This window comes from Cryptotermes secundus, unplaced genomic scaffold (genome assembly GCF_002891405.2).
Source record: "Cryptotermes secundus unplaced genomic scaffold, Csec_1.0 scaffold80, whole genome shotgun sequence".
NCBI lineage: Eukaryota > Metazoa > Arthropoda > Insecta > Blattodea > Kalotermitidae > Cryptotermes > Cryptotermes secundus.
This window is the reverse complement of record NW_019732856.1, coordinates 406490-429451: the sequence shown is the minus strand read 5'-3', so window position 1 is coordinate 429451 and position 22962 is coordinate 406490. Positions and strand designations below refer to the sequence as shown.

At 40.3% G+C, this 22962-nt stretch overlaps 1 protein-coding gene across 2 annotated transcripts in view; it reads left to right on the top strand.

Annotated features, from left to right (window-relative positions):
- The window catches only part of LOC111867741 (pancreatic triacylglycerol lipase), a 25607-nt gene extending 2688 nt beyond the window's left edge, over positions 1-22919 (top strand). Inside the window, exons 2-12 of one of the 2 annotated variants that reach the window (XM_023857855.2) lie at positions 7836-7943; positions 8560-8785; positions 8953-9196; positions 11331-11493; positions 14071-14174; positions 15167-15291; positions 16035-16175; positions 18184-18282; positions 18685-18796; positions 20758-20885; positions 22609-22919. In XM_023857855.2, coding sequence (XP_023713623.1) covers positions 8560-8785; positions 8953-9196; positions 11331-11493; positions 14071-14174; positions 15167-15291; positions 16035-16175; positions 18184-18282; positions 18685-18796; positions 20758-20885; positions 22609-22700 — 1434 coding nt within the window. In that variant the 5' untranslated portion in view covers positions 7836-7943 and the 3' untranslated portion in view covers positions 22701-22919. The remainder of the gene's footprint in view (positions 1-7835; positions 7944-8559; positions 8786-8952; positions 9197-11330; positions 11494-14070; positions 14175-15166; positions 15292-16034; positions 16176-18183; positions 18283-18684; positions 18797-20757; positions 20886-22608) is intronic. The other variant, XM_023857854.2, reaches the window with a different exon arrangement.
- The last annotated feature ends 43 nt before the right edge of the window (positions 22920-22962 follow it).

The following is a 22962-nucleotide window of genomic DNA, read 5'->3' as shown; positions in this document are numbered from 1 at the left end:
CCACAGTGTCCATTGTATAGGAAGCTGGGTGGGTCCCAGGGCCAGTCTGGATGTTACGGAGTAAAAAAAATCTCTTGCTTCTTCCGGGAATTGAATTCCCGTCGTGAAGTCCGTAGTCTGTGCCGAACATTTCTCACAAAACGGATCATCGTACTAAAGGTACGAGGCCTACATGGGATAAATTAATTTCATTAAGTGCAACTTTTATTAGAACAAAGGTAATTTGATCACCCGTTCAATTAAGCACCATACTATGAAGACATGTGGGGGAGTGGAGGTATAGCTCTACGCATTCTTAACCTCTTTAATGGGAGGAGGTGAGTGGTCAGCTTCACGTCGCGGTCGCTTTAGCCCCAGGAAAGGAACTCCTGTTATCCATTCAGTAGGAGATTAGGGGGGCTCCAGAGTCTGTGTGGGCGCTGTGAGGAGCAGAGAAAGCTCTCGCCCCTGTACCGAATGTAATCTTGACCGGGCGTCCAGCCCGTTGCCAAATCTTTATAACGACTGTGCTAACACGGTTCCAACATTTTTTCGATATGACAAGTATACAACGAAATGTAGGGGGAAATAAGTTCGGACCTTGTGCAATCGGCATTAGCTTTGGAATAAGGTAAAAGGCAAAGCTGTTCCTGTGCTTAATGAATTAAGCACTATGCCGTGAAGGCATATGGGGGAGTGGAAGTATAGCTCCATCTTTTAAAATTTCGGCACAATATGGAAATGAGTAGTCAGCTCTACTCCCCGGCCGTTTTCCACCGGTACCCATTGGGTAGGAGGCTGGATGGGCCCCATACCTGGTCTGAACGCTGTGGAGTAGATACAATTTTTTTGGCCCTGTTGGGAATCGAACCCCGGCCATCCTGCCCGTATCCGTCTCTGTACCGACTGAGATATTCGGTTCCCGATTAGCTTCGGTATATCCATATTATACCCTTAATAAATAAATGTCAGAACAAATGAGGTATTCAAAATAGCAAAGAGCGTACTTGGAGAATACGAGTAGCATGTAATTTCTCCGCCACAGTAGGCTTGCATCACTCCACTGTGTTTTCTTCAAGATTTGAATGACGCGATTACAGAGCTCACATTGTACAAGCGTTTTATCGGAGGTTTCATATATGCTTTAAAGTTTAATGGCGGCTATAAAATAAGACATTAAGTCTTAACATACAACTGCTCACGTCCCCTTAGCGTGATGCTGTCGCATGTTAGTGATTAGACACGGGGTTTGAATACAAGTACTTAAACGGTCTCACTAAATCGCGCACTCTACTTCTTACTACTTCACACGCTAAGCCTTCTTGTTTTCAGTAGCCGTTGCCTGGTTAAGGGTCCTAACAAATCTTCTGCTTACGTCCTTACCGACTGGCGGCTGTCTCATAACTAGTCTTCAACTGGCCACTCACTGGCTATGACTAACTCATAGCGGCAACTAATTCATGACGGCGATTGGCCGTCTATAAAGTCAAAGTCAAAGTTACTTTACGACTGGCGGTTTACTGCCAATCAGTTCATCTTGGCGCCAAGCCCCTTGAGACTCACGACCAGAGATTTTTTTTCTTTAATTTGAACTCTTGCGGTAATATTCCTGTGTAACATCCTCTCTGACGAGAAGATGGGTTTGTCTCTTATGAGTATGCTCGGCCTTTCGTCAAGTGTACATATCACACATATAGCATGTTATTAAAAAATTATTCCTTTTGTACTATACACAAGTCTTCTGTCAGTAAATTCTTTACAGAGCAGATCATGCCCATCTTACGTGTCTTATGCTACAACGGCACATTAGTCAGTTGAACGGTCGTAAGCTTGACCACAACCAAGTTTAAGTCTCTGATATTTTTATGTCTGGCTTCACCTTGTCCGATACCGCGAACATGTACATTATCATAATTTTGGATGACTTCTGCTTGTTGCCTGCACAATTTTGTTATATAATCGTATTCATAAGGAAGATTGAAAGCCGTGTGCAAATCGCGGACCGGTGTGTGCCCTGGAAAATTTCCAATGGAGCGCAGAACCTTCTTTTGCAGATGCTGCATGCCGCTAATTCCCAGGCGGGACAAGCGTAAGGCATTACTGACCTCATCAGTGCCTTATGGAGGGTTAGTTTAATGTTGGCGCTTAAACGTTCGCTGATGAATAGGGAGTAGTCGCTAATAAATGTTTCGAAGGCCTTGGCTTCAATCAATTCTATGTGCAGTCTCCATGTAATCCTCTTATCGAATATTACACCGAGATATTTTACATGATTGACAAAGGAGATATACCGTCCATTCAATGTAAGATGAGCATCAGGGGGCCTATTTCTATGTCTGACCGTCTACACGACTGACGGTCAGCCTGCCAGTCTGTCTTGGAATAAAGCATCCATCTGGGACTTAAGACCAGATCCTTATAACTGCTAGACACTTGCAGGTTTGTTGATGTGGGGCGGTGTCTCTGACGAGAGGACTGGTCTGTCCTCTTCAACTACTGCTGGCCCTTGCCAAAGCAGTCATTCTCGGGTTCAAGTCCCGTGAGACTCGCGACCATATTTTACTGTCTCAGATTCGAGATTTCTCTTTTCGACGCTTCCTACAACTCGGGGGTAATCGACCCCGCCTTCACGCGGGAATATCCGTCTACTCAAGTCAAAGTCAAAGTCACATTGCAGCTGACGGTCAGTCAGTGAGTCAGTCAGTCAGTCTTGATGTCGAGACCCATCTGGGGTTCATGACCAGATATTTCTTAGTCTGACCGTTACAGTCTTGCTATTTTGGAGCGCCCTCTCTGAGGAGAGGACAGGCCAGTCTCTTGTAAGAGTCATTGTCTGCAGTAGTAAGTCATTTGTCATAATGTAAATGATATTTAAATTTTACGTGTTAAACATGTTAATAAATGTGTATAAAATATATACAGGGCCCCTGTTTGTCCAGGCTCAGTACATCAGATTATGTCCTATTTTAGTAGCTTACGCTACAACGGCAGTCTAGTCACTTGAACGGTCGTATGCTTGACCGCCGCCAAATTTAAGCCTTTTATACTTTATATGTCGGGATTCGCCTTGTCCAGTATTGAGAAACATTTCTGTTATCATGATTTTGTATGACTTCTGCTTGTTGCCTGTATCCATCTACCCCGCTTGTAGCCTCGTTATATAATCTCGGCATGGACCGCATAGAAATAGCCGCCACCAGTAGCTCTATTTTTGCATATTTATTCGTTGCCCATCAATGCTTGTTTATTTAGCTGTTACCTAGAAGCGGACAATTTCTTCTGGCTAAATTATTCCGGCTTCCAGCTATATGCCAAAGCACCTTCTTCAAATAGTTGTAATTCTTGATCCAGAATGATTTACTGAGCCTGCAATATTTTAATCAATGACAAGCCTGTTTTCCTGGAACAAGACTTTTCCAAGTGACTTGTAAACTCAAGACCATAGTCAGAAAAGAAACACTCATTTGATTTATTGCCCGAGTCTTCTCTGGCGTACAACCGCATTGCTTTTTGTTATAATTGTTTACATCTGTTGACAAACTGCAGTGCGTATTGCGAATTGTTCAGTGTACAGTTGCGCAGCATATGTCCTTGGAAAAGTTTCCACACTGCACTGTCAGGGAGGTCAGGGAGGTAGTCGCAGTAAAGATGACGGCCTGTCTGGCTCCCACACACAGATCCCTGGCCACATACAAAGAGACGGGTAAATGCCCGTGTTTGCAAATATAAGCACTATGTACTATTTTCGGGTTGGTCAAGCTTGTTGGTACAGCATATTCGCTGAGGGGTCGATGGGTATTGTAGTTCAAGAAATTTCATCGTTGTCACCATCTAATACTGCTTTTGGACCCTAATTGAAAACAGCAACACGTAAAAAAAAAGGCCGCACCATAGCTCAAGCGGTTAGTCGCTGGCTTTCCACCGCGGCGGCCCGGGTTCGATCCCGGGTCTGGTCAAGTGGAATTTGTGGTGGACAAAGTGGCGCTGGGGCAGGTTTTCTTCGAGTACTTCGGTTTCCCCTGCCAATCTTCATTCCACCAATTGCTCCAAAATCACCCTCACCTATCATCTGGGGCTGGTACAATAGGCCAGAAATGACCGCAGTACAAGGGACATAGCCCCCCCCCCACTAGCAATAAAATCTCATATTTTTCTTGATACGACACGGACCGCATAGAAAACGACGCGCCCGACAATTCTTCCATTATTACGTATACATTCGTTGCCGCGGTAATGTCTTGACCGAACCGTTGCTTAGCAACGATAGGGGGTACACATACAGGCACACAGACTGATGGGAGGGATTTATGAAGTACGCCGCTGATATGGGCTTAGGTGCCATGATATACATACCAAGTTTCATAAAGATTGGTTCAGCCATTCAAAAGGTTACACTTTGTACTGAGTGACTCGAAACGTTGTGTAACAAATCTGACGACGCAAAAAGCGAGAACAAAGAGAAATACTTGTGGCACGCTGGGGAAAAAAGGAATGTTGCATGGCTAGTTCTGCCTTTTTAAAAGCTTATAAAGGACTTCTGGTTCGAATACTGTTCACCAAAGACAAAGAATTATAGACATTACTGTCTTCTAGCATGTGAAGAGGCGCAAGTAAGCAAACCAAAGAGAAGGGAAGCAGTTTCCACCGAAACGTTGATACTGACCTACCAAACTACACGACATCACACCCAAGAAGGCTTCAATCTTAGCACTCAGCGCCACGAGAACCTCAAATGATATATAAGCAATGAAAGAATTAAGCATTTCCTTCAGGGCTATCGTCTTATCATGGAGACTTCGGCGCCCAAATGACCCAGAAAGTTATGCTGGCGGGAGTGTATTCACCTGGTAAAGCCACCCATGCAAGACAGGTCATAGGGTATGGGTCAGAAGAAGTGAAGTCCCTGGTCCTCCATGTTGGGGGTTGGGCGAGGGGCTAACGACTCCACCCCGGAGAAATTTGCTGTTACGAAACTATGCAGGAGGCCAAGACTTACACATGTTTGTAGTGCGAGTAAAGAAGATGTATTCAAATGTTAACTTTGGCCGCGCCATAGCTCAAGCGGTTAGTCGCTGGCTTCCCACCGCGGCGGCCCGGGTTCGATCTCGGGGTCTGATCAAATGGGATTTATGGTGGACAAAGTGGCGCTGGGGCAGGTTTCCTCCTAGTACTTCGGTTTCCCCTGCCAATCTTCATTTGCTCCACAATCACCCTCACCTATCATCTGGGGCTGGTACAATATGCCAGAAGTGTCCTCAGTACAAGGGACTTAGTCCCACCCCACTAGCAATAAAAACAAATAATAGGTTATTTACTGACGTTGTATAAACCGCAGATAGGCTGACGGTGTAAAGGTAAAAAAAGATAAAGTTGTCCCTGTGTTTAACTAATTATGCACTACGCCATAAAGGCGTATGGGGGGTGGATGTACGATAGAACCACATTTTCTTGACCTCGGTACTGGTTAGTGGTGAGTGGTCAGCTTCACGCCTCGGCCGCTTTACCCTCTATTAAGGGTCCTCGGTACCCATTATATAGGAGGGTGGGTGGAACCCAGAGCCGGTCTGGACGACATGAAGAAGTGAAAATTCTTGCTCCACCTGCACTCGAACTCCGACTCCTCCGTCCTCCAGCCCGTAGTCATTCGCTATACCGACTGAGCTATCCCAGCACCCAGGAGGATGGTGTACTTAAACTAATCAAAAATAAAGTAGGCTAGACTAATCTGGATCAGGCCAGGGGTCACTGTAATGAAGCCTCGGTTTTCACAAAAATCAGGGAACTTCTTGACTAGCTGAGCCACTATTCAGTTATCATGAAGACTCTGCTGTGTGGAAGTAACACACATACAAGAACGTATACTTCAGAAGTTATTATCGTGGAATGAAGAGAAACTGGATTGCGCTGTGCTGTGACAGGAGGAGAGAACAAAAAGCATTCCGCTAAGAGCTTGTGCAATTCCTGTAACAAAAGAAAAAAACGGTAATGAATTCTTCGAAATTTACGTAATGGAAGAGTCAGGATAGCTCTGTCGGTATAGCGACGGGCTGCGGGCTGGGCGGCCAGGTTTCGATTTTCAGCAGTGCAAGATTTTTCTCTTCTCCACAGCGTCCAGAACGACTCTAGAGCCCACCCAGCCTCCTACCCAGTGGGTACTAGTGGCTCTTTCCCCGGGGTAAAGCGGCAGGGAAGTGAAGCTGAACACTCATCTCCATCTCGTGTTGAGGTCTTGAAAGGCGGAGCTATACCTGCAAACCCCAGTATGGCTTCTGGCTAGTGCTTAACTAATTAAGCACAAGGACAACTTTACCTTTACGTAATGTGAAGGCGCATCTGTAACGAGAAACACATAAAACTTACACGTGACATCATAGCAAGTTATATTCCACCGAGTTGGCTAGTGTAGCGGTACAGCTCTAGATTTGTATTCCGGCCGGGACACTGGCTGTTTCGTCTTATCCCTCAGTGCCTTGATCAGGTCACGATACCTTCCTTCTGAAGTTTCCAGCTAATACTTCGCCACTCTACCTACCACTCAACGTTGTGCAGTCCTGATACTGAGAGGGTCGTAAAACAAGCCATAAAAACTTACGTTCAGGGTTTTGCAGCATGCACTGTGCTGATATTGTATTACAGTGGTTTTGTTCCTAGCGTAAGCGATCGAATTGTGCTCTTCTTCCTATGTTCATGTATGTATACGAGAGCCGATCACAGAGGCCGCACGGTCTAAGGTATGAATTGTCTTCGCTCGCTCAAACGCTGGGATCAAGGCGTGGATATCTGTGCGTTTGTGTTGTTCTGTGTGTAGGCAGCAGGAATTGAATAACAGATTCGGCGCTGTACACGTAATATGTATTTTTGGTATTGATCTGCTAGAAATCTTTTCGAAAATGCCCAGTTTTATGCAAGTATTACATATGTATTATGCTCATTTTATGGATCAGTACAATTTCTGTTACTGTCATTTTTCTCTCATACTCGGAGAAACACTCAAAATGTATGCAGATTCTAATGCTGGCCTTAAAAATTAATTAGAAATGAAACTTACAAATGCTAAGTCCTATAGCAGAAATTTCATTGTTTGGCAAAAAACACACAGAATGACCATTTATGCCATGAAGTAAAATAGGCTTTAAATTGAACCAAAATAAGAATGATCCGACAAAATTTAGGTCTGCCATCCCAAGTTTCATCCATTCAGTCAGGAGTTTGTGAGCTCTCACTTGCATGGCAAGCTAATTGCTAGTTTCCAATTTTTTTTCAAAACGTGTAGTTTTTGTTATAAATCCTATCTGTCTGTCTATCTACGGGTATCTATGGCTCTGCAGCCCTTCTGGGCCTTGGCGGCTTTTAAAGTTTCTTACACAGTCGGTAGGACTCCTTGGACGGGGGATCAGCCCGTCGCAAGGGCGCTATCTACACAAAGAACAACACAAACACAGAATACACGCACACAGACATCCATGCCTCGAGTGGAATTCGAGCTGACGATCCCAGGGTTCAAGCGGGAGAAGACGGTTCATGCCTTAGACCGCACCGCCACTGTGATCGATTGTTACAAATCCTATTGGTCTGAAATGGTAACTAGACGTTCCGTTTTTAATGAAATCGTCCCGTTGTCCCGACAGAGATTAAATGGAACGCCACATAGTCATCCCCCCTTCCCAACAGAACCAAGTTAGTTCGAAATGACATTGTCTTATCCATTTTGAAAATGGTACTTGGTTGAGTCAGTCGTGTGCGTCATGTGTTGACTCGCATGCGCAGTGCATTACGTCGTCGTGCCTAGGCGGCCTCGCGCGGAATTGCAGGTACTTTAATGATCCGAGTTCATTGCTTCGCTTTATTTCTTTCAGAGTCAACTGAAAATTTGCCACGCTGTTATAAAAAATTGGAACTGACAGCATTTCAAGGTGTGAAGTAACAGAAGAACTTGATATTTTAGTAAACAAAATTAAAAACAGGTGAGATGAATGCTTTCTTACCGCAAAGCTATTATCAGGCTTTGAAGGTTATTATAACAATAAACAACTCACACATTTCTGTTTTATTTAGAAAAATAGAGTAAAAAAAAAAGAAAGAAGGTAAAACTATCCTTGTGACAGGCCGTGAAGTCCCATAGGGTTGTGAGACGTCGAGGCTCCCACATTTTCTGGGCTATCGGCTCACAGATGGCGGTAATTTTGTCAGCCTTACTCGCCGGCCGCCCTTTAACCCCCAGGAAGATCCCTGGTACTCTTTTCTGTTAGGGGCTGAGTCGACCAGAACCCAGAATTACTGCAAGAGATTCGTTCGTTCCAGAAGTTCAAAACATCTGCCCAAGAGGGTAACCAATTCCTTCAATATGAGATGGAAATGTGTGGCCAATGAGCGTCATATGTAAAAATTTATATGTGTGCCCTGTTTTTTTTTTTTGTTTTTACTTAAATCCATTGACCCTAGTCTAACGCATTTCGCGGTAACTTTGGGGACGCAATGCAACCTAGCGCATTTCCAGGGAATGTGCCCACGCCGCCACCTTGTTTGCCTACACCTCTAATCTCCAATGGACTGTGCAGCTGTTGTTTGTCTTTGCTTCAGATGGCTACCACTGCGTGGAGGTTGCTCACCCTACTGACCCTACTGACGGAGCTACCGCTTGGCCTCCAGTTCGAAATCGGTGGGGTCGATGTCGGTGCAGGACGGCTTCTTACGAAGGTCTCTTCAGAACTCATGAAAGGGCTCCAACTGCCCAAGCAGACGTCCACCGCCCCCCAGGACCCGCAGCACATGGAAACCGGGGACGATGACGACTTGGAGGATTCAGGTTCGAACTTCGATTTATGACAGACAGTCAAATGTGCCCCATACCACATTATTTTAATCTTCTTTACCTTTTCTTTCTTGACTCATTAATTATTATTTAATACGATCTATTTAGCTGCATGTCTACGCACATTTATCTCTATCTACATACGGTCATCCGTGTTCTAGACGCCCCGATGGACGAACAGGAAGCCGCTATGTGGCACAATTTGCTCGACGAAATTGTGAAGGAAACGGACCAACTAGACGACACTATTTTTGAAGAAGAAGAAGAAACTATAGGGACCAGAGCCGAAGTTCCGGAAGCTGTGGACTGTTACGGCTTACCGACGCCGATTTCTAAAGCATTAAGATTCCTGTTCAGAACGGACAGAAAGGAGACCGTTAACACACGTTACTTCTTGTCTACAAGGTAAGTACTTCCGGTCTACTGCTTGAAGGCACAGTCTGTCCGTAATTCTACATATTTCTGATTTAAAGGGCGAGGTTTCTTCTGTGCTCAGTAAATACCACGTCATGAACATGTATGGGGGAGTGAAGGTATGACTTCATTAACTCTTAACCTCGGTACTAGATGGCGCTCACATATCCGCTATTTTACATTCGGGGAAAGATGCCCTTGTATTCATAGAGCAGGAGGCTGGGTGGGCCCTAGACCCAGTGTGGAGATGAATAGAAAAAAATCCTTGACGGGAACTGAACTCTGGTAGCCCAGCCCGTAGGCTAGACGCTTTAATGACTACTGTATGGGTCTGTTCACTAATTACACTAATGTGATATCAACGACTATGGTAAACGCCAACACTAACTCAAAATCGAGTTTCTTGAAAGATTTGAAATAACTTGAATGCAAACACGCAGGCAAGCATAATAGTCTAATTGTAAGAATAAAAATGGTAAATGTGCTTAACTAATTTAGTACTACGCCATGAAGACGTATGGGGGAGTGAATGTGTAGATCCACAAATAGTCTAATTGTAAGAGTACAAATAAGAAGAGAATAACGTATTCAACTCTGATGTCAATTTTTCTATTATACAAGTGTGAATCATCAGGCAATTTCTAAATCTCTGTAGCGAGTACTGTGCCTCCATTTTGTACGATTACAGATTGTGAACGTAGTAAGTTGTTTAAATTATTAGTATCAGGCAGCAGCAATATTACATATCTTACATTCTGGGTAAACTTTCAAATTATTACAGTTCTACCAGAAGTTATATAAACGAAAGGGGGAGAGGCAGTATTCGCCGATTTCTAACCAAAGTCACGTGGACTCCTGATATCTGCTTTATTCACTGATACTATGGCTGCAGCGATTTTGCGCGCTCTGTAGGAAAAATTCAATTTATCATATAGGTTCAACATAAAACTGACATGAATGCTAACTTTTTCGTCACAAATTGTTATTTTAAAACTAAATTATGTCAACATAACACTTTATGATGCCGCTCCTAACATTTCATGGAGTGTTCAACCAGTAATATACTGCCCTTCTAAACACAACCCTGCCCGGTGCAAACGTTTTCTTGTCTGAATGAATCTAAATTGCTGTGCTGTCTTATGTGACAGAAAATAACGAAGAAATACAACTGCAAGATCCAAACGTTCTGGATAGCAGAATTCGCCATTGAATTCCGATTCGTCGCAGTTTCGCTCAATGGTGACAGAAAGCACCACACTTGGATCTGGGCCAATCCATCAGGCGAATGTTGAAGCTGCACCCGCTTTCTCGCAAATATTTCCCAGCTCAGCATTCATAAATACTTTGACTTCTCATTCTATACTATACAACATCTGGAGTTAAAGCAGCATCATTGAATAAGTTAAATATCCTTGTGGGGGGGAGAAAAAAAAAAACAATCACACAAATAAATATTCTTAGCTTATTTTTAAACATGAAAAGTATGCATGTGAAATCACCAGGCTGCGTGTGTGTTCGTGAATCCCCCGCCCCCCACAATTGACTTTTACTCGTAAATGGCTGAACCAATCTTTATGAAACTTGGCATGTACATCATGGCACCTAAGCCTATCTCAGCAATGTACTTCATAAACCCCTCCCATCGGTCTCTGTGTCTGTATGTATATCCCCTTATCGTTGCTAGCAACATCCCTCTTTTCATTGTTCATTTATCAATACACATGTTTCAGCCTAGACAGGCCATCACCAGGCGATTGTTAAGAAAATACACGAATGTTCAGGACTACATACATGCAAACTACAACGTTACTGGGAAACATTTTCTTTCCTTGTTACAGTTGGTCAGATTCGACATAATACTACATTTACTTCAGATTTTAAATTAAGATTTAAGAAACTGTATTAAAACGATGCAAAGAAAAGATCCCTGTGAGATCCCTACATGAGCTGTTTTGAAGCTGTCGTGGTGGTGGCGGTCAGATCTTCAGGTTACTGTGCAGCAGTAACAGTTCAAACAACCATGAGACGTACACACTTTTAACGTGTCTAAATTTCAGCAAATACAGTAGGGCAGCCTAAAGTCTGAGATGTCTTCAGCATCCCCCCCCCCGTTTTACTGTTACAGGAAGCATCGTGACACGGTGGAGATAAAGCAGGACCCAGAATTCAACTTTAACTCAACAGACTTCGACCCCAGGCGCAGCAAGACCGTGTTCATTGTACACGGGTTCATGTCCAATGGAGAAATGCAGTGGGTCAGGAACTTATCAGACGCCATGCTGAACATGGTGGGTGCAGATACTTGGTTCTCATAAATTATGCTATCCCTCATAACTTTTGAACCAGTTAGTAGGAACATCATGGAATTGGAACAAACCTCACCTTCATACCTATTACTTCTATACAATTAATTATTATTTTACTGCAATTGGGTGTTCACCTGGTGGCAGTAGAACTTACACTGATACAGATAAGGAAAGACTATAACATAAGGGAACAATAAAAAACAAAATACATACAATAAACAAGGTACACACAGTGCAAATCCAAACATATAAAGTTATAAAAGGGCATATGCTTGTGTTCGTTTCACTGCACTCGAACAAGGACACTTCACATTACTTCACTTGTTTCAATCAACTCCGCCTAAGGCCTCTGTACTTGCAACAGCTTTCATAATCCTCTTTCTAAAAGTGTTTAGTTTATGGGGGAAAGATGCTAGTATGCCTCCAGGTAAACTGTTCCAATCCTTTATGGTCCTATTTACAAAGGAATATTTGCCAACATCAGTCCTTTGTTTCCTGCTTCTGACTTTCCAAATATGATCTTCCCTACTCAGGTAGCATGGTTTAAGCAGGCTATCCCCTATCGCTTTCCAAGCTGGTCTCCTGCTGTATGCCTTGTAAAGGGCGCACAAATGGGCTATCAGTCTACGCTGTGCCAGAGTCTCTCAGCCAGATTCATCTGTAGGAATGGCAAATTTAGCTGCTCTTCTGAGTACCCGATTTAAAGCTCTAACCTCTCATTCTCTGTATGGGTCCCAGCATACCTAACCATATTCAACTATCGGTCTCACTAATGACGTATAAGCTAGGCATTTCGTGTTATTATTGCCCTGTTTCAAAATACACATTATTAAATGAAGAGACTTCCATGCTTTTCGTAGTGTATAGTTTACATGATCTGCCCATCTTAGATAGCTCCTAGGTACTTAAAGCTATTTACCTCCAAAATTAGTTGGTCCCCAAAATAATACGTCAGACGATCCTTCACCCTAGCTCTCGTGAAACTTACCGTTTTTCTCTTATCTGGATTTATCTTCATTTCGTTCCCCTAACTTATTTAGCTCCATCTGCAACTTGCCAATGTCACTACTATCCAATATTGTCCTATATATTATGTAGTCATCTGCGAATAACCGTCTATTTGAGTCAGTGTCCCTCCAAATGTCATTAAGCCAGGAAGAGTAGCGGTCCTAATTTATAAGGGAGAGGAGAGAAACTGGTTCCACTTAGATAAAGAAGAGTAAATGTCAACTGTCCTTGCACTGTGATGAGTTGTGCTCTAGAGCATTCCAATGCATTTGCATCTGATGTTGCAACCGTACTTATGTGGTTTTATGTATCAGTGATATTTCATCATGTACAATTTGGAAAAACCAGAGGCCTTCATGCAAAGAGAAATTCATTTGCTGAAGACACTGCTGTAATGGCATCCTGAACAAGTTTCTAGCTCACCTTTTTGTATACTATTACATTTCAGTATCTTATTATGCATTTATTGGGTTGGGTGAAGGAAGAAGCAACTTAGTTTGGTTTTGATGAGTGATAAAAGCAGCCACAGTTCCCTTAATCCCCGATTTCACATAAGGCCTTGGTCTTGAAAACCATGGTATTTTACAGGAACTTAACCCATGGTTGGCAAAAGATTGTTGTGTGTTTCCTCTTTGTTCAAGTTACTGCAAATGGGGGCTTCTTACAACTTCAGTGTCCTGTTAACACACCTGTTACAAGTCTTACACTTGTTCCTATTTAAACACAACAGTTCCCTAGTTCTGGTCTGTGAATACTCCTGCATGGAACATTTGCATATTTCTGTCTATTACGAGATTGAAGTGTTTGAAGAGTCTTCCAATTCCTTTTAGGCAACTCAGTTTGGCACACTATGTGCCACATGCTGCTTTAAACCATGTATGAGATTTCTGGTATTTTGGTTATGGTCTTCTGTTTTGTGACACCATGTAATCTTGTGTCTGATTACCAACGTTTCAAAGGAACCAGCTGCCTTCATCTTCAGGGTACATGAGACTACAGTGTCAGAATCCAGATGATGTAATAAATTTCAGGCAATCTTTTGCCCTTTACTCCACAATGGTTCAGCACACGTATCAGCGCTCCCTTAACACTATCAGTCAACAATGACACTGACAGTAATCCTGGAGTAAATATGTATTAATCGACATCAAGATTTTGACGGACTTATATGTTTTCAGCCCTTTGATTAAGAGAAAGTGGTTTTTGGTATGCCATCTATCTATCCTTATGTTTGTATGTATGGATGGACACCTCACTAACATCTGAAAGGTTGGATGGACTTTATTCATATTCGATATTTATGAGCTGCTGCATCATTTAAAATTTTTGTTAAATTTCAGTGATTTATGCAGACCATATCCCTAAATAAAACTGCGTAATTGTTACCTTTAGGAAAATAATGGTATGTATACAGCAAAGAATCCCTCTTTTTTCAGAGTGTGCCTGCCTTTCCTAGAGGCTTGGAATGTTCCCACTACTTTTGATATTTGTGAATTCTCCATTTATTCACTAAACTGCAGATATTTGATTACCGTAATTTCCTCTGTGCAGGTTGATGCCAATGTGATTGCAGTGGACTGGAGTGGTGGAGGTGGCAGTTGGATGTACTGGCGAGCAGTGGCAAATACCAGGGTCACTGGAGCAGAGGTTACCAAGTGAGTGATTCTGAAAATTGCACAGAGAGTTCAAAAGAATATACTCCATTTTATCACCTACAACAGAATTAGAAGAAAAATATATAAAACTATAACTATATCCACTGTGCAACTTGAATGTGAGGGAGATTCAGTAACAAAAGAATGATGAAAATTGCATAATGAGAAGCCGACGTCTCACAACCCTATGGGCCTCCATGGCTTGTTACAGGAACAGCTTTGACTTTTACCTTTTACCAACATAATAATAGGATTGCATATTTTTAGGTGTAGTTGCTACTTCTATTACGCTTCTCATTTACGAACCTGCCATCAACTTTTTACATAAGAATACTACATTCAGGGATGTAATGTCATGTAGTTTGATAGAAGTTTACTAGTTGTTTTGGGGAATGCCTTCGTCTTTAGGGTTAAAGAGTAAACCCAGGAAGCACCAAGCTGGTAACTTCAATCAGACTATATGGCATCACATTCCAGAAGGCAGTACACTTCATGGTCAATTCCATGAGAACCTCAAATCCAACATTAGTATATAATTAGATTCTAAAGGGTTCTGACGATGGTGGATGACACACAGAATTACTGGGTTTCTGGACTTTTCCCATTGTCCGGAATTCTAGGTAATTGAGGACACTCTAATTAATAGAGGACACGATGTTTCGGAAACTGGATCTGTTTCCGTCTTCCCCTTAGAAAGAGCTAATCTCAATCACTGGACCCAACTGAGTAGGTGTCTTCCTTTCTCACCTGAAGATGGAAACAGATCCAGTTTACGAAACGTTGTGTCCTATATTGACTAGAGTGTCCTCTATTATATAGAATTCCAAATAATGGAAAAAGTCCAAAAACTCAGTGATTCTATTAGTATATAAGCTTCCATCTAGGCCTTCCTCCACCAAGAGACTCTTTCCATAAAGATTTTCACCATATGCATCTCATTTTCCACATAAATCTAACCTAAAAAATATGACAATTTTAAAATATAATTTTAGACTAATTGAAAAGATGATGAAGATGGGCTTGAAGAACAAGAGTATCCACCTGATAGGCCACAGCCTGGGAGCCCACATCTGCTCCTACATTGCTGCTCATCTTGGAGGAGTTGCCAGGATCACAGGTTAGCTCAGTTAGATGATGTTGCCAATAATGTTTACCAACTCCTGATGACAGAAAGATTAAATATCCCTCTAAATATTTACTTTGGGTACATGCAAAAGCAGCAACTGTCATAAATGATCACCAGATATTCACTACATATAAAGTGTAAGAAGAAAAATTAATAGCAAAATAAGGAAGCAGACAAATAACAAAACGTTTATTGGTAACAACACATATAGCCATTGTCTCTGGGTATCACATCATGCTAAAGCAGCAAATCTTACAAATATATTCGGGGAACTTACTGCTTCCTTCTTCACAGTCAAAGACTGTGGAGGCAGAAATTTCCTTAAAAATGTTAGCAGTTTTCAACATTTTAATCCAGTGTGAAACCTAGAAGACAACACAGTAAATATGGACTACTGTGAAAACCTCAAGCTCCATGCAGATATTTTCAAAATGTGATTTTCTTAATCCTATTGCTGCAAATTCGACTGAAGTCGATCAGGCATCCATTACTGTATAATGTGATATTTGTCTTTAGTTCACATCAAGAAATAATCTTCTCCTTTCACCATGTCATTCAGCTACATTCACTCTGCTGTGAAAATGGTGAGAAAATAATATGCAGTGAAAGTGTTAAGTCACTCTCTAAGTTCAAATTCCAGAAGGAATACTTGTGTTTTATAACCATGAATGCTGAAAGAGTGTACTTTTTTATGACGTGTGGGACATTGCATATAATTTAATTATCTGTCCTAGGACTCGACCCTGCACAGCCCTGCTTCCAAACTGACAGCCCTGACATAAGACTAGATCCAAGTGATGCAGACTTCATTGATGTAATCCACACAAATGGGAGGGTACTTCTGAAAGTGGGACTTGGGCTACCTCAACCCATAGGTGAGATGATATATTCTACTTATGGATGTACAGTTGACCCCGATCTTATGACCTCCCACATTTATGACCATTTTTTAATGCCAGAATTACCCTGAAAAAAAATGTAACTTATATCAGCAGTCCACTTTTATGACCATGCCGAATTATTCTCTACTGGTTTTGTCCAATAACCTTCCCACTCCACAAATTATAAATTATGTAACAGAAAAGAACTGAAATTTTATATGATTTTTTAAAATGTTTTAATTTATTTTTGCATAGAATGTGCATTTTCATTTAACAATAAATACCTGTAAAGGCAAATAATTTGTGTTTTACTTAGTCTTCATTCATTTTTTAGTCATTTTTAATAATTTTATGGTATTTAATGGGTTTCCTGGAATGGACCTGCAAGTTATAACATTGTGCTTATGGGAAGTATTGGTTTGACTTACAGTGGCTCTCCAGAAACCAATTAGGTCATGAATGTGGAGCACTCTGAATACAGCTGCAATAATTTTTTTAATGACTGCCTTTCATTTCATGTGGTAAATGTTTAGGTGGCTCAAAGTTATGCAGAGTATCAATCTATCTGAGAAAGCCAAAACTAAAACCAGATGGAAACATATTTCAATAAATAAACTGTTGGTAAAAATACACAATCATCAATTCCATACAGTCTAGTTCATGTCTTGTCACAGAAAGAATATTTAATGAAATCTCCATTACTCCAAGCTGATGATCACTAGAAAAAGCTGCATGCTCACTTGTCTTCGAATCCTTGCCATCCAGTAATACTGCTTCCTGTGTACATTTATTTTTTGTCACATACAAAGATGAATATTATGTTTCAAGCTATCATTTGCCTGAAGCTCCACTTTCCCAGCCTGAGATTTACACAACCGGAACAGGGAATCTTGAATATAAGCACTTAATAATGCATTGCACAGAAACTCTATCTAACCAATTAAGCACAAAACAACGATAAAAAAAAATTACTACAAATTATAACTAACTACTCAAAAATACACAGAATGTCCACAGAACAAAAGTCTAAATGTGTGGCTGTGGAACAAATCATCAAAATCAATTAAACATTAGTAGTAGTAGTGGTGGTGGTGGTGGTGGTGGTGGTGGTAGTAGTAGTAGTAATGGTAGTGGTAGTAGTAGTAGTGGTAAAAGTACCTGCCACATATTAGTTCCACCTGATTTCAGAAAAAGTCGCCCACAGTTCTGAAAATATGAATACAATTCAAAATGAAATCAAATACTCAATGGAGTAAAATTAAAGCTTTGTCATGTTGAATGGTAATTTAACTCATGTCTATTTTGGTGGTAATGTCGTTTCCATTTCAGAATAACTGATACACAGTGCCCCACCAATGAAAGAAATATCTGAAAAGAGTTGTGTGTTGACAGCTGTTTCAGACTTTAGATGAAGGAGGGCGTTGCTTTGTATATGTTACATTTATATTTTAGTTCATGATAATGAAGATAAAGTTGTCACTGTTTTAATAAATTAGGCACTATGCCATGAAGATGTATGGGGGATTTGATTTAATGATACTATCATTCACTCGAAGTGTATGAATCAGGAAATTGAAATCAAACACCTCGGTTGGTATAGTTCGCTTGTGGACTATAGGCCACAGATTCTTTTATCACTAACTCAAAGTACACACTGTTAAAAATAAGATTATTAGTGAATAATGAATTGGAAATCATGTGCAATGAAGTGGCCATGGGCTAATATAAGGTATTACTCCAGTATCTGCCTGGACAGACTATGAAAAGTATATAAAAAAACATACACACACACACAGTCAAAATAGTTAGTGCCAAGTGTTAATGCTTGCTACATGTTGCTGTCTCAGTTGTGTGTATATATGTTCATGGTGCACCATGAAATTGTTAACACTGTGGAATGTGTGTACACCAAGGTCAATGCTCTTCTGTTAAGCATACCATCAGATTTATGGCAAAATTCTTATAATGTGTCCATTCTGACAGAATAATATTATGTCCACAGGTCATGTGGACTTCTACCCTAATGGGGGAGCCAAGCAACCTGGATGCTCCAAGAAAAGGAACAAATTGCTGTTCCCAGTCCTTGGTTTCATCAAGAGCAGTAAGTATGCCATATACAGTGCAATTATTAACTGTGGCATGCCTTTATTCATATGAAAAAGATGTGCCTAACTGGGTAGAATTCTGTACAAACGATCTGCCTGAAACTTGTCAAACAAATTTCATTTAGTGCCCCATTTGTTCACGTTGCCACCTACCAAATATAACAATTCTGCTTTTGCTGCCTACATCAACTAAACCACTTGTCCAGTACTCACGTAATTAAATATACTTAACCTAATCTAAAACGTCTCTAGCAAATTATATTTAACCAACAGACGTACATGAAAGTTTGTTGTAAATGCATCCATTTGTGACATGCTGTATTTTTCCCAGGCCTGTTTTATAAGCTGTATTACAGATACAATCAGAATTTCACGCATATGTTATGGCTATGTTCCAGGGATAGAGAAATCAATTTGCAGCCATGGTCGTTCATATATGTTCTTCATTGAGTCTCTCAAGATGTCAGATAAATGCTCCTTCTGGGGTCACCGCTGGGACAGGAATGAGAGGTAACTGTGCCTTAATACACCTGAAAGCAGCAGCTGACTTAATGTCTGTCAGTAGTCATTATTTGTATTACAGAAAAACAGCTGGAGAAGTCTGCTAAGTTCTAAATGCATACATTTTCCAAATGTGTTTCTGTGATTTTACCCACTTCATTCCTGTTAATGTTCAATTACTTCTGATGCAAATATTATATTTCTTGTGTAACTTCACTGACTTAAATAATGTACACATATTTTCTCTGAATTAAGTTGAACTATCTGACTTCAGTAATCTTTGATATCTATCTTTCGATTCCTATATGCCATCACCATTCACATGACATAATACGTGTATTTAAAACTTTAACAACTACTATCCATGCAGTGAATCACATAAGTCCAGTAGCTTTTAAATACAACTGATTCAAATTATTGAAATCAATCAGTATAGAATTACTGATATGTATTTCTTCAACAAAAAAACCCCTCCAAAAGTCCATTATGACTCAAATATAAATGCACTAATGCAAAGATTAAAGAAAAGTATTTAGAGTAATAAACGATTTCCTTATGTTTTTAGGATATAGTGCATATAATGGGAGCAGTCTACACAACAGTATTCCTGAAATACAAAATAGACACTACTATATCAAAATCTGTTTTATTTTTCTGTTGATGCTACATGTTTTGACCCTTATATTGGGCTATCATCAGGCGTACAATGATACTAGTCCTAGTTCTTGAATTGCATCTAATTTCAGTATGGATCCTTATTGTGCTTTTACAATACTTTTACAATATTTTGAATCATTTCTGATTAAAAATTAGTTTATTTTCCAATATTTAAACCTTATTTACTCTTTTAACTCCCAAATTCACAACACAGTATTATTATATACACTTTACATGCATGCATGTGCACACAAACAGAAAATTCCCAATTATCTGGTATCCAACATCTGAAACTCTTATAAAACTGGCAACATTTTCAAGGAGAATTTACCATTTTTGTAGCTCACTCATTATGTGGTAGTTCTCCCAGTTGCCAACAACAGTACTAATTTTCAGCCTCCCTCATGTAGATACCATTACAGTAGAGGCTAACTGAATTTTGGATTGCATTACAGTATTTGTATCCAAAAATCTGTCACCCATCAATCCAGTATGTTTCCCAGAATGATTCCCACTCCAGAACTAATGGGTTTCTACAAGAGTTTTTCTCATGCAGCATGCAGTCATGTACCTGACAGATTTCAACTCTCAGATAATGAGTTTATAGGTAAAAAACTGTTGCCCCTGTGCTTAATTAATTAAACACCACATGATATAGATATATGGGGGAGTGGAGGTACAACTCCACCATTTTTGACCTTGCCACTAAATGAAGGTGAGTGGTCAGTTTCATGTCCCTGCCACTTTAGCTCCAGGAAAAGAGCCCCTGGCATCCATTGTATAGTAGGCTGGGTGGGCCCTAGAACTGGTCTGGATATTATGGAGGAGAATTGGGAACAGAACCTTAGCCATCCAGCCTGTAGGTATACTGATTGAGCTATCCTGGCTCTGTTTATATATATATATATATATAATTCTTATTTTTTGTTTAAAAAAACAAATTGAATCCAATGTTTCTACATTTATGAAACATGTAACTTCATATTTTTTCATACACTGTTCCAGAACATTTAACAGAGTGTGCAGTTTACACTTTCATAAATATAATACCTTCTAAGCCTGGAAAGAATGATGCTAGTCAGAATCTTGAATTTAGGAAACCAAAAACTGAAGTATGCCACATTTCTAGTTAAAATAGTGAGGTAAAAAGAAACACATAATATAACCCTGTAGAATTAAACAGCATGTACCAACAATACATCACATCAGGAGTGCTATGTTTCTAGTAATCAACAATATTACAGCCATAACAGAAGGATCAGGATTGTAGCATGGCATGACTCTATTAACAGTCAACCTCTTTCTCTGTCTAGTGATGCGAATACTGCAGTGGCAGCACCATGCACTGCAGCTAACTGCACTGAGATGGGTATTGAAACAGATATCTTTCCTGCCAGAGGCAGTTTTTATGTGCCTACTCAGGCCAAAACTCCATACTGCAGTAAGTATGCAAAACTGCAAGACATTTTGGAGAAAACTGTTCCTTACATAATTCTGTTTTAACAGAAGTTACTTAAAAGCAACTTAAAAATATATAAACTATTTTATATCTATAACATGTGACATAGTATCTTGTCTTTTATAAAGATGCAAATTTCAAATATTTGAGAGCAATGTGCTAAAAATAATCGGCAAATAATGGATATGATCTAAGCTGTTATTAGAGGAAATAACATAATTACAACTCAAATGGTTGTAACCCTAATATTAATTAGGTCCCACATCACCATGGCATTCTGGATCTACAAGTTAGGGACACAGGAGATAGCTTCCAGATATGAACGGTAGCTGCACATATACTGAATAAGTTATGTATAGCTGATAAGATTTGGCCCAGTAGCTTGGACTTGGACCAGGAGCTAACTATTCCTTATGTTGATACATACCAGAATGCTACAAAATGTTGTATGGGGCAAAGTAACAGGATTTGGTATGAATGAATGTATAAGGGGTGGGCCTTCTTGGCCCTTGCACCATGACCTACAGTGATCTATTGTGCTTAACAGGATCTGGTAAATATGGTAATGGGCCTTCGGTTGTGAAAAAATTTATCTTCCAGCTGAGCTTCTCAAGAAAGACTTAGTTCCATTGAGTTATTAGATGTTAAACTTCTGTATTTTAAGAGTAATGTTAATTAGGTGCATCCATACATATTTTCAGCTCATGACTTGAAAACTGTCAACTATATTTGCACTTTCACCAAGGTTCAATACAAAACATATTTAATGCAGGGCTGTTTAATCTGTAACTCCTTTTGCTACATGTTTTATAATTTCTCACAATTACACTAAAAAGTAAATTTACATTTCATGCAGTCATCACTAAATATTACATAAAAATAAATTGTGGTTTTCTGAACTATGATATCCTGAAGCTGGAAGCAGTATGCTAGTGTGAAACATATGTACCTACCTACCAAGTTACAACAAGATAGTAGCATGAGATCTGAGAGCAGTGTTAAATAAACCATAAGTAAAAGACAAAAAGGCAAGGTGAAATTTTTTTCTGGGCTTTTTTAAAACACTGTCAGTAGCTAGAATGTGCAGTGTCCAGTGGGGGCTGACAGAAGAACAATAAATTGAAAAGGATTTAGAAGGAAGCCTACTAACATATCAGAGGAATGTAATGCCTCCATCTTCAGGGTCGAAGAATAAGCCAAGCAGGAAGTAAGTTGAGTGGTCTACTTGCTGCTTGCACCTTGTTTTCTTGGCTTACTCACTGGATCTGAAAATTTGGGCAGCGCTATTTTTTTTTAGTTTTCTATTGTTGTTTGTAGGTTGGAATGAGACTGAGTTAACTTGGAACATTGGCCACTACTGGCCCTATTGTACCAGCCCTTGGATGATGGTGATGATGATAGATGAGTGTGGGGCAGTTAGTGGAATGATAATTGGCAGAGGAGACCAAAGTACTTGGAGAAAACCTGCCCCAATAACGTTTCATTCACTATAAATCACACATGATCTGACCAAGGATCAAACCTGGGTGGCCGTGGTGGAAAGCTAGTGGCTAATTACCAGAACTATGGTATGGCTAAGGCAATACATTCTTCTGAAACATCATAAACTTCTTTCAGATTACATGATGTCACATTACTCTTCAGTCATTGCCATGTGAGCATCATATGTCACAAGTTGATTTTGGATTTTTCAATTTATTTTCAGTCCAGGATCCAAGAACTGATGATGAAATGGTCACCTCCTTATCCAAGTTGTACAGAAGAGTGAACCGTATAGACAGGAACGACGGGAACTAATGAAACACTGTGTCGGCATAAAGATGTGACGCAAATTCAGATCACAGAAGACTGTTATGTTCAGAATTTGTTCCTAAAATACAACCCATGTAACTGAACCTTTAGCCTGATCACAGATTTTGCATGGCTTCCTTATGGGTGATCAAGTTTGTTTTCAGTATCACATAATTTGTCATTAGTTCAACATTTTATGAAATAAAACTGCGATATGAAATGTGATTTGTTACGTTTTATATAGTTACGCAGTAAACACTTTGTCACT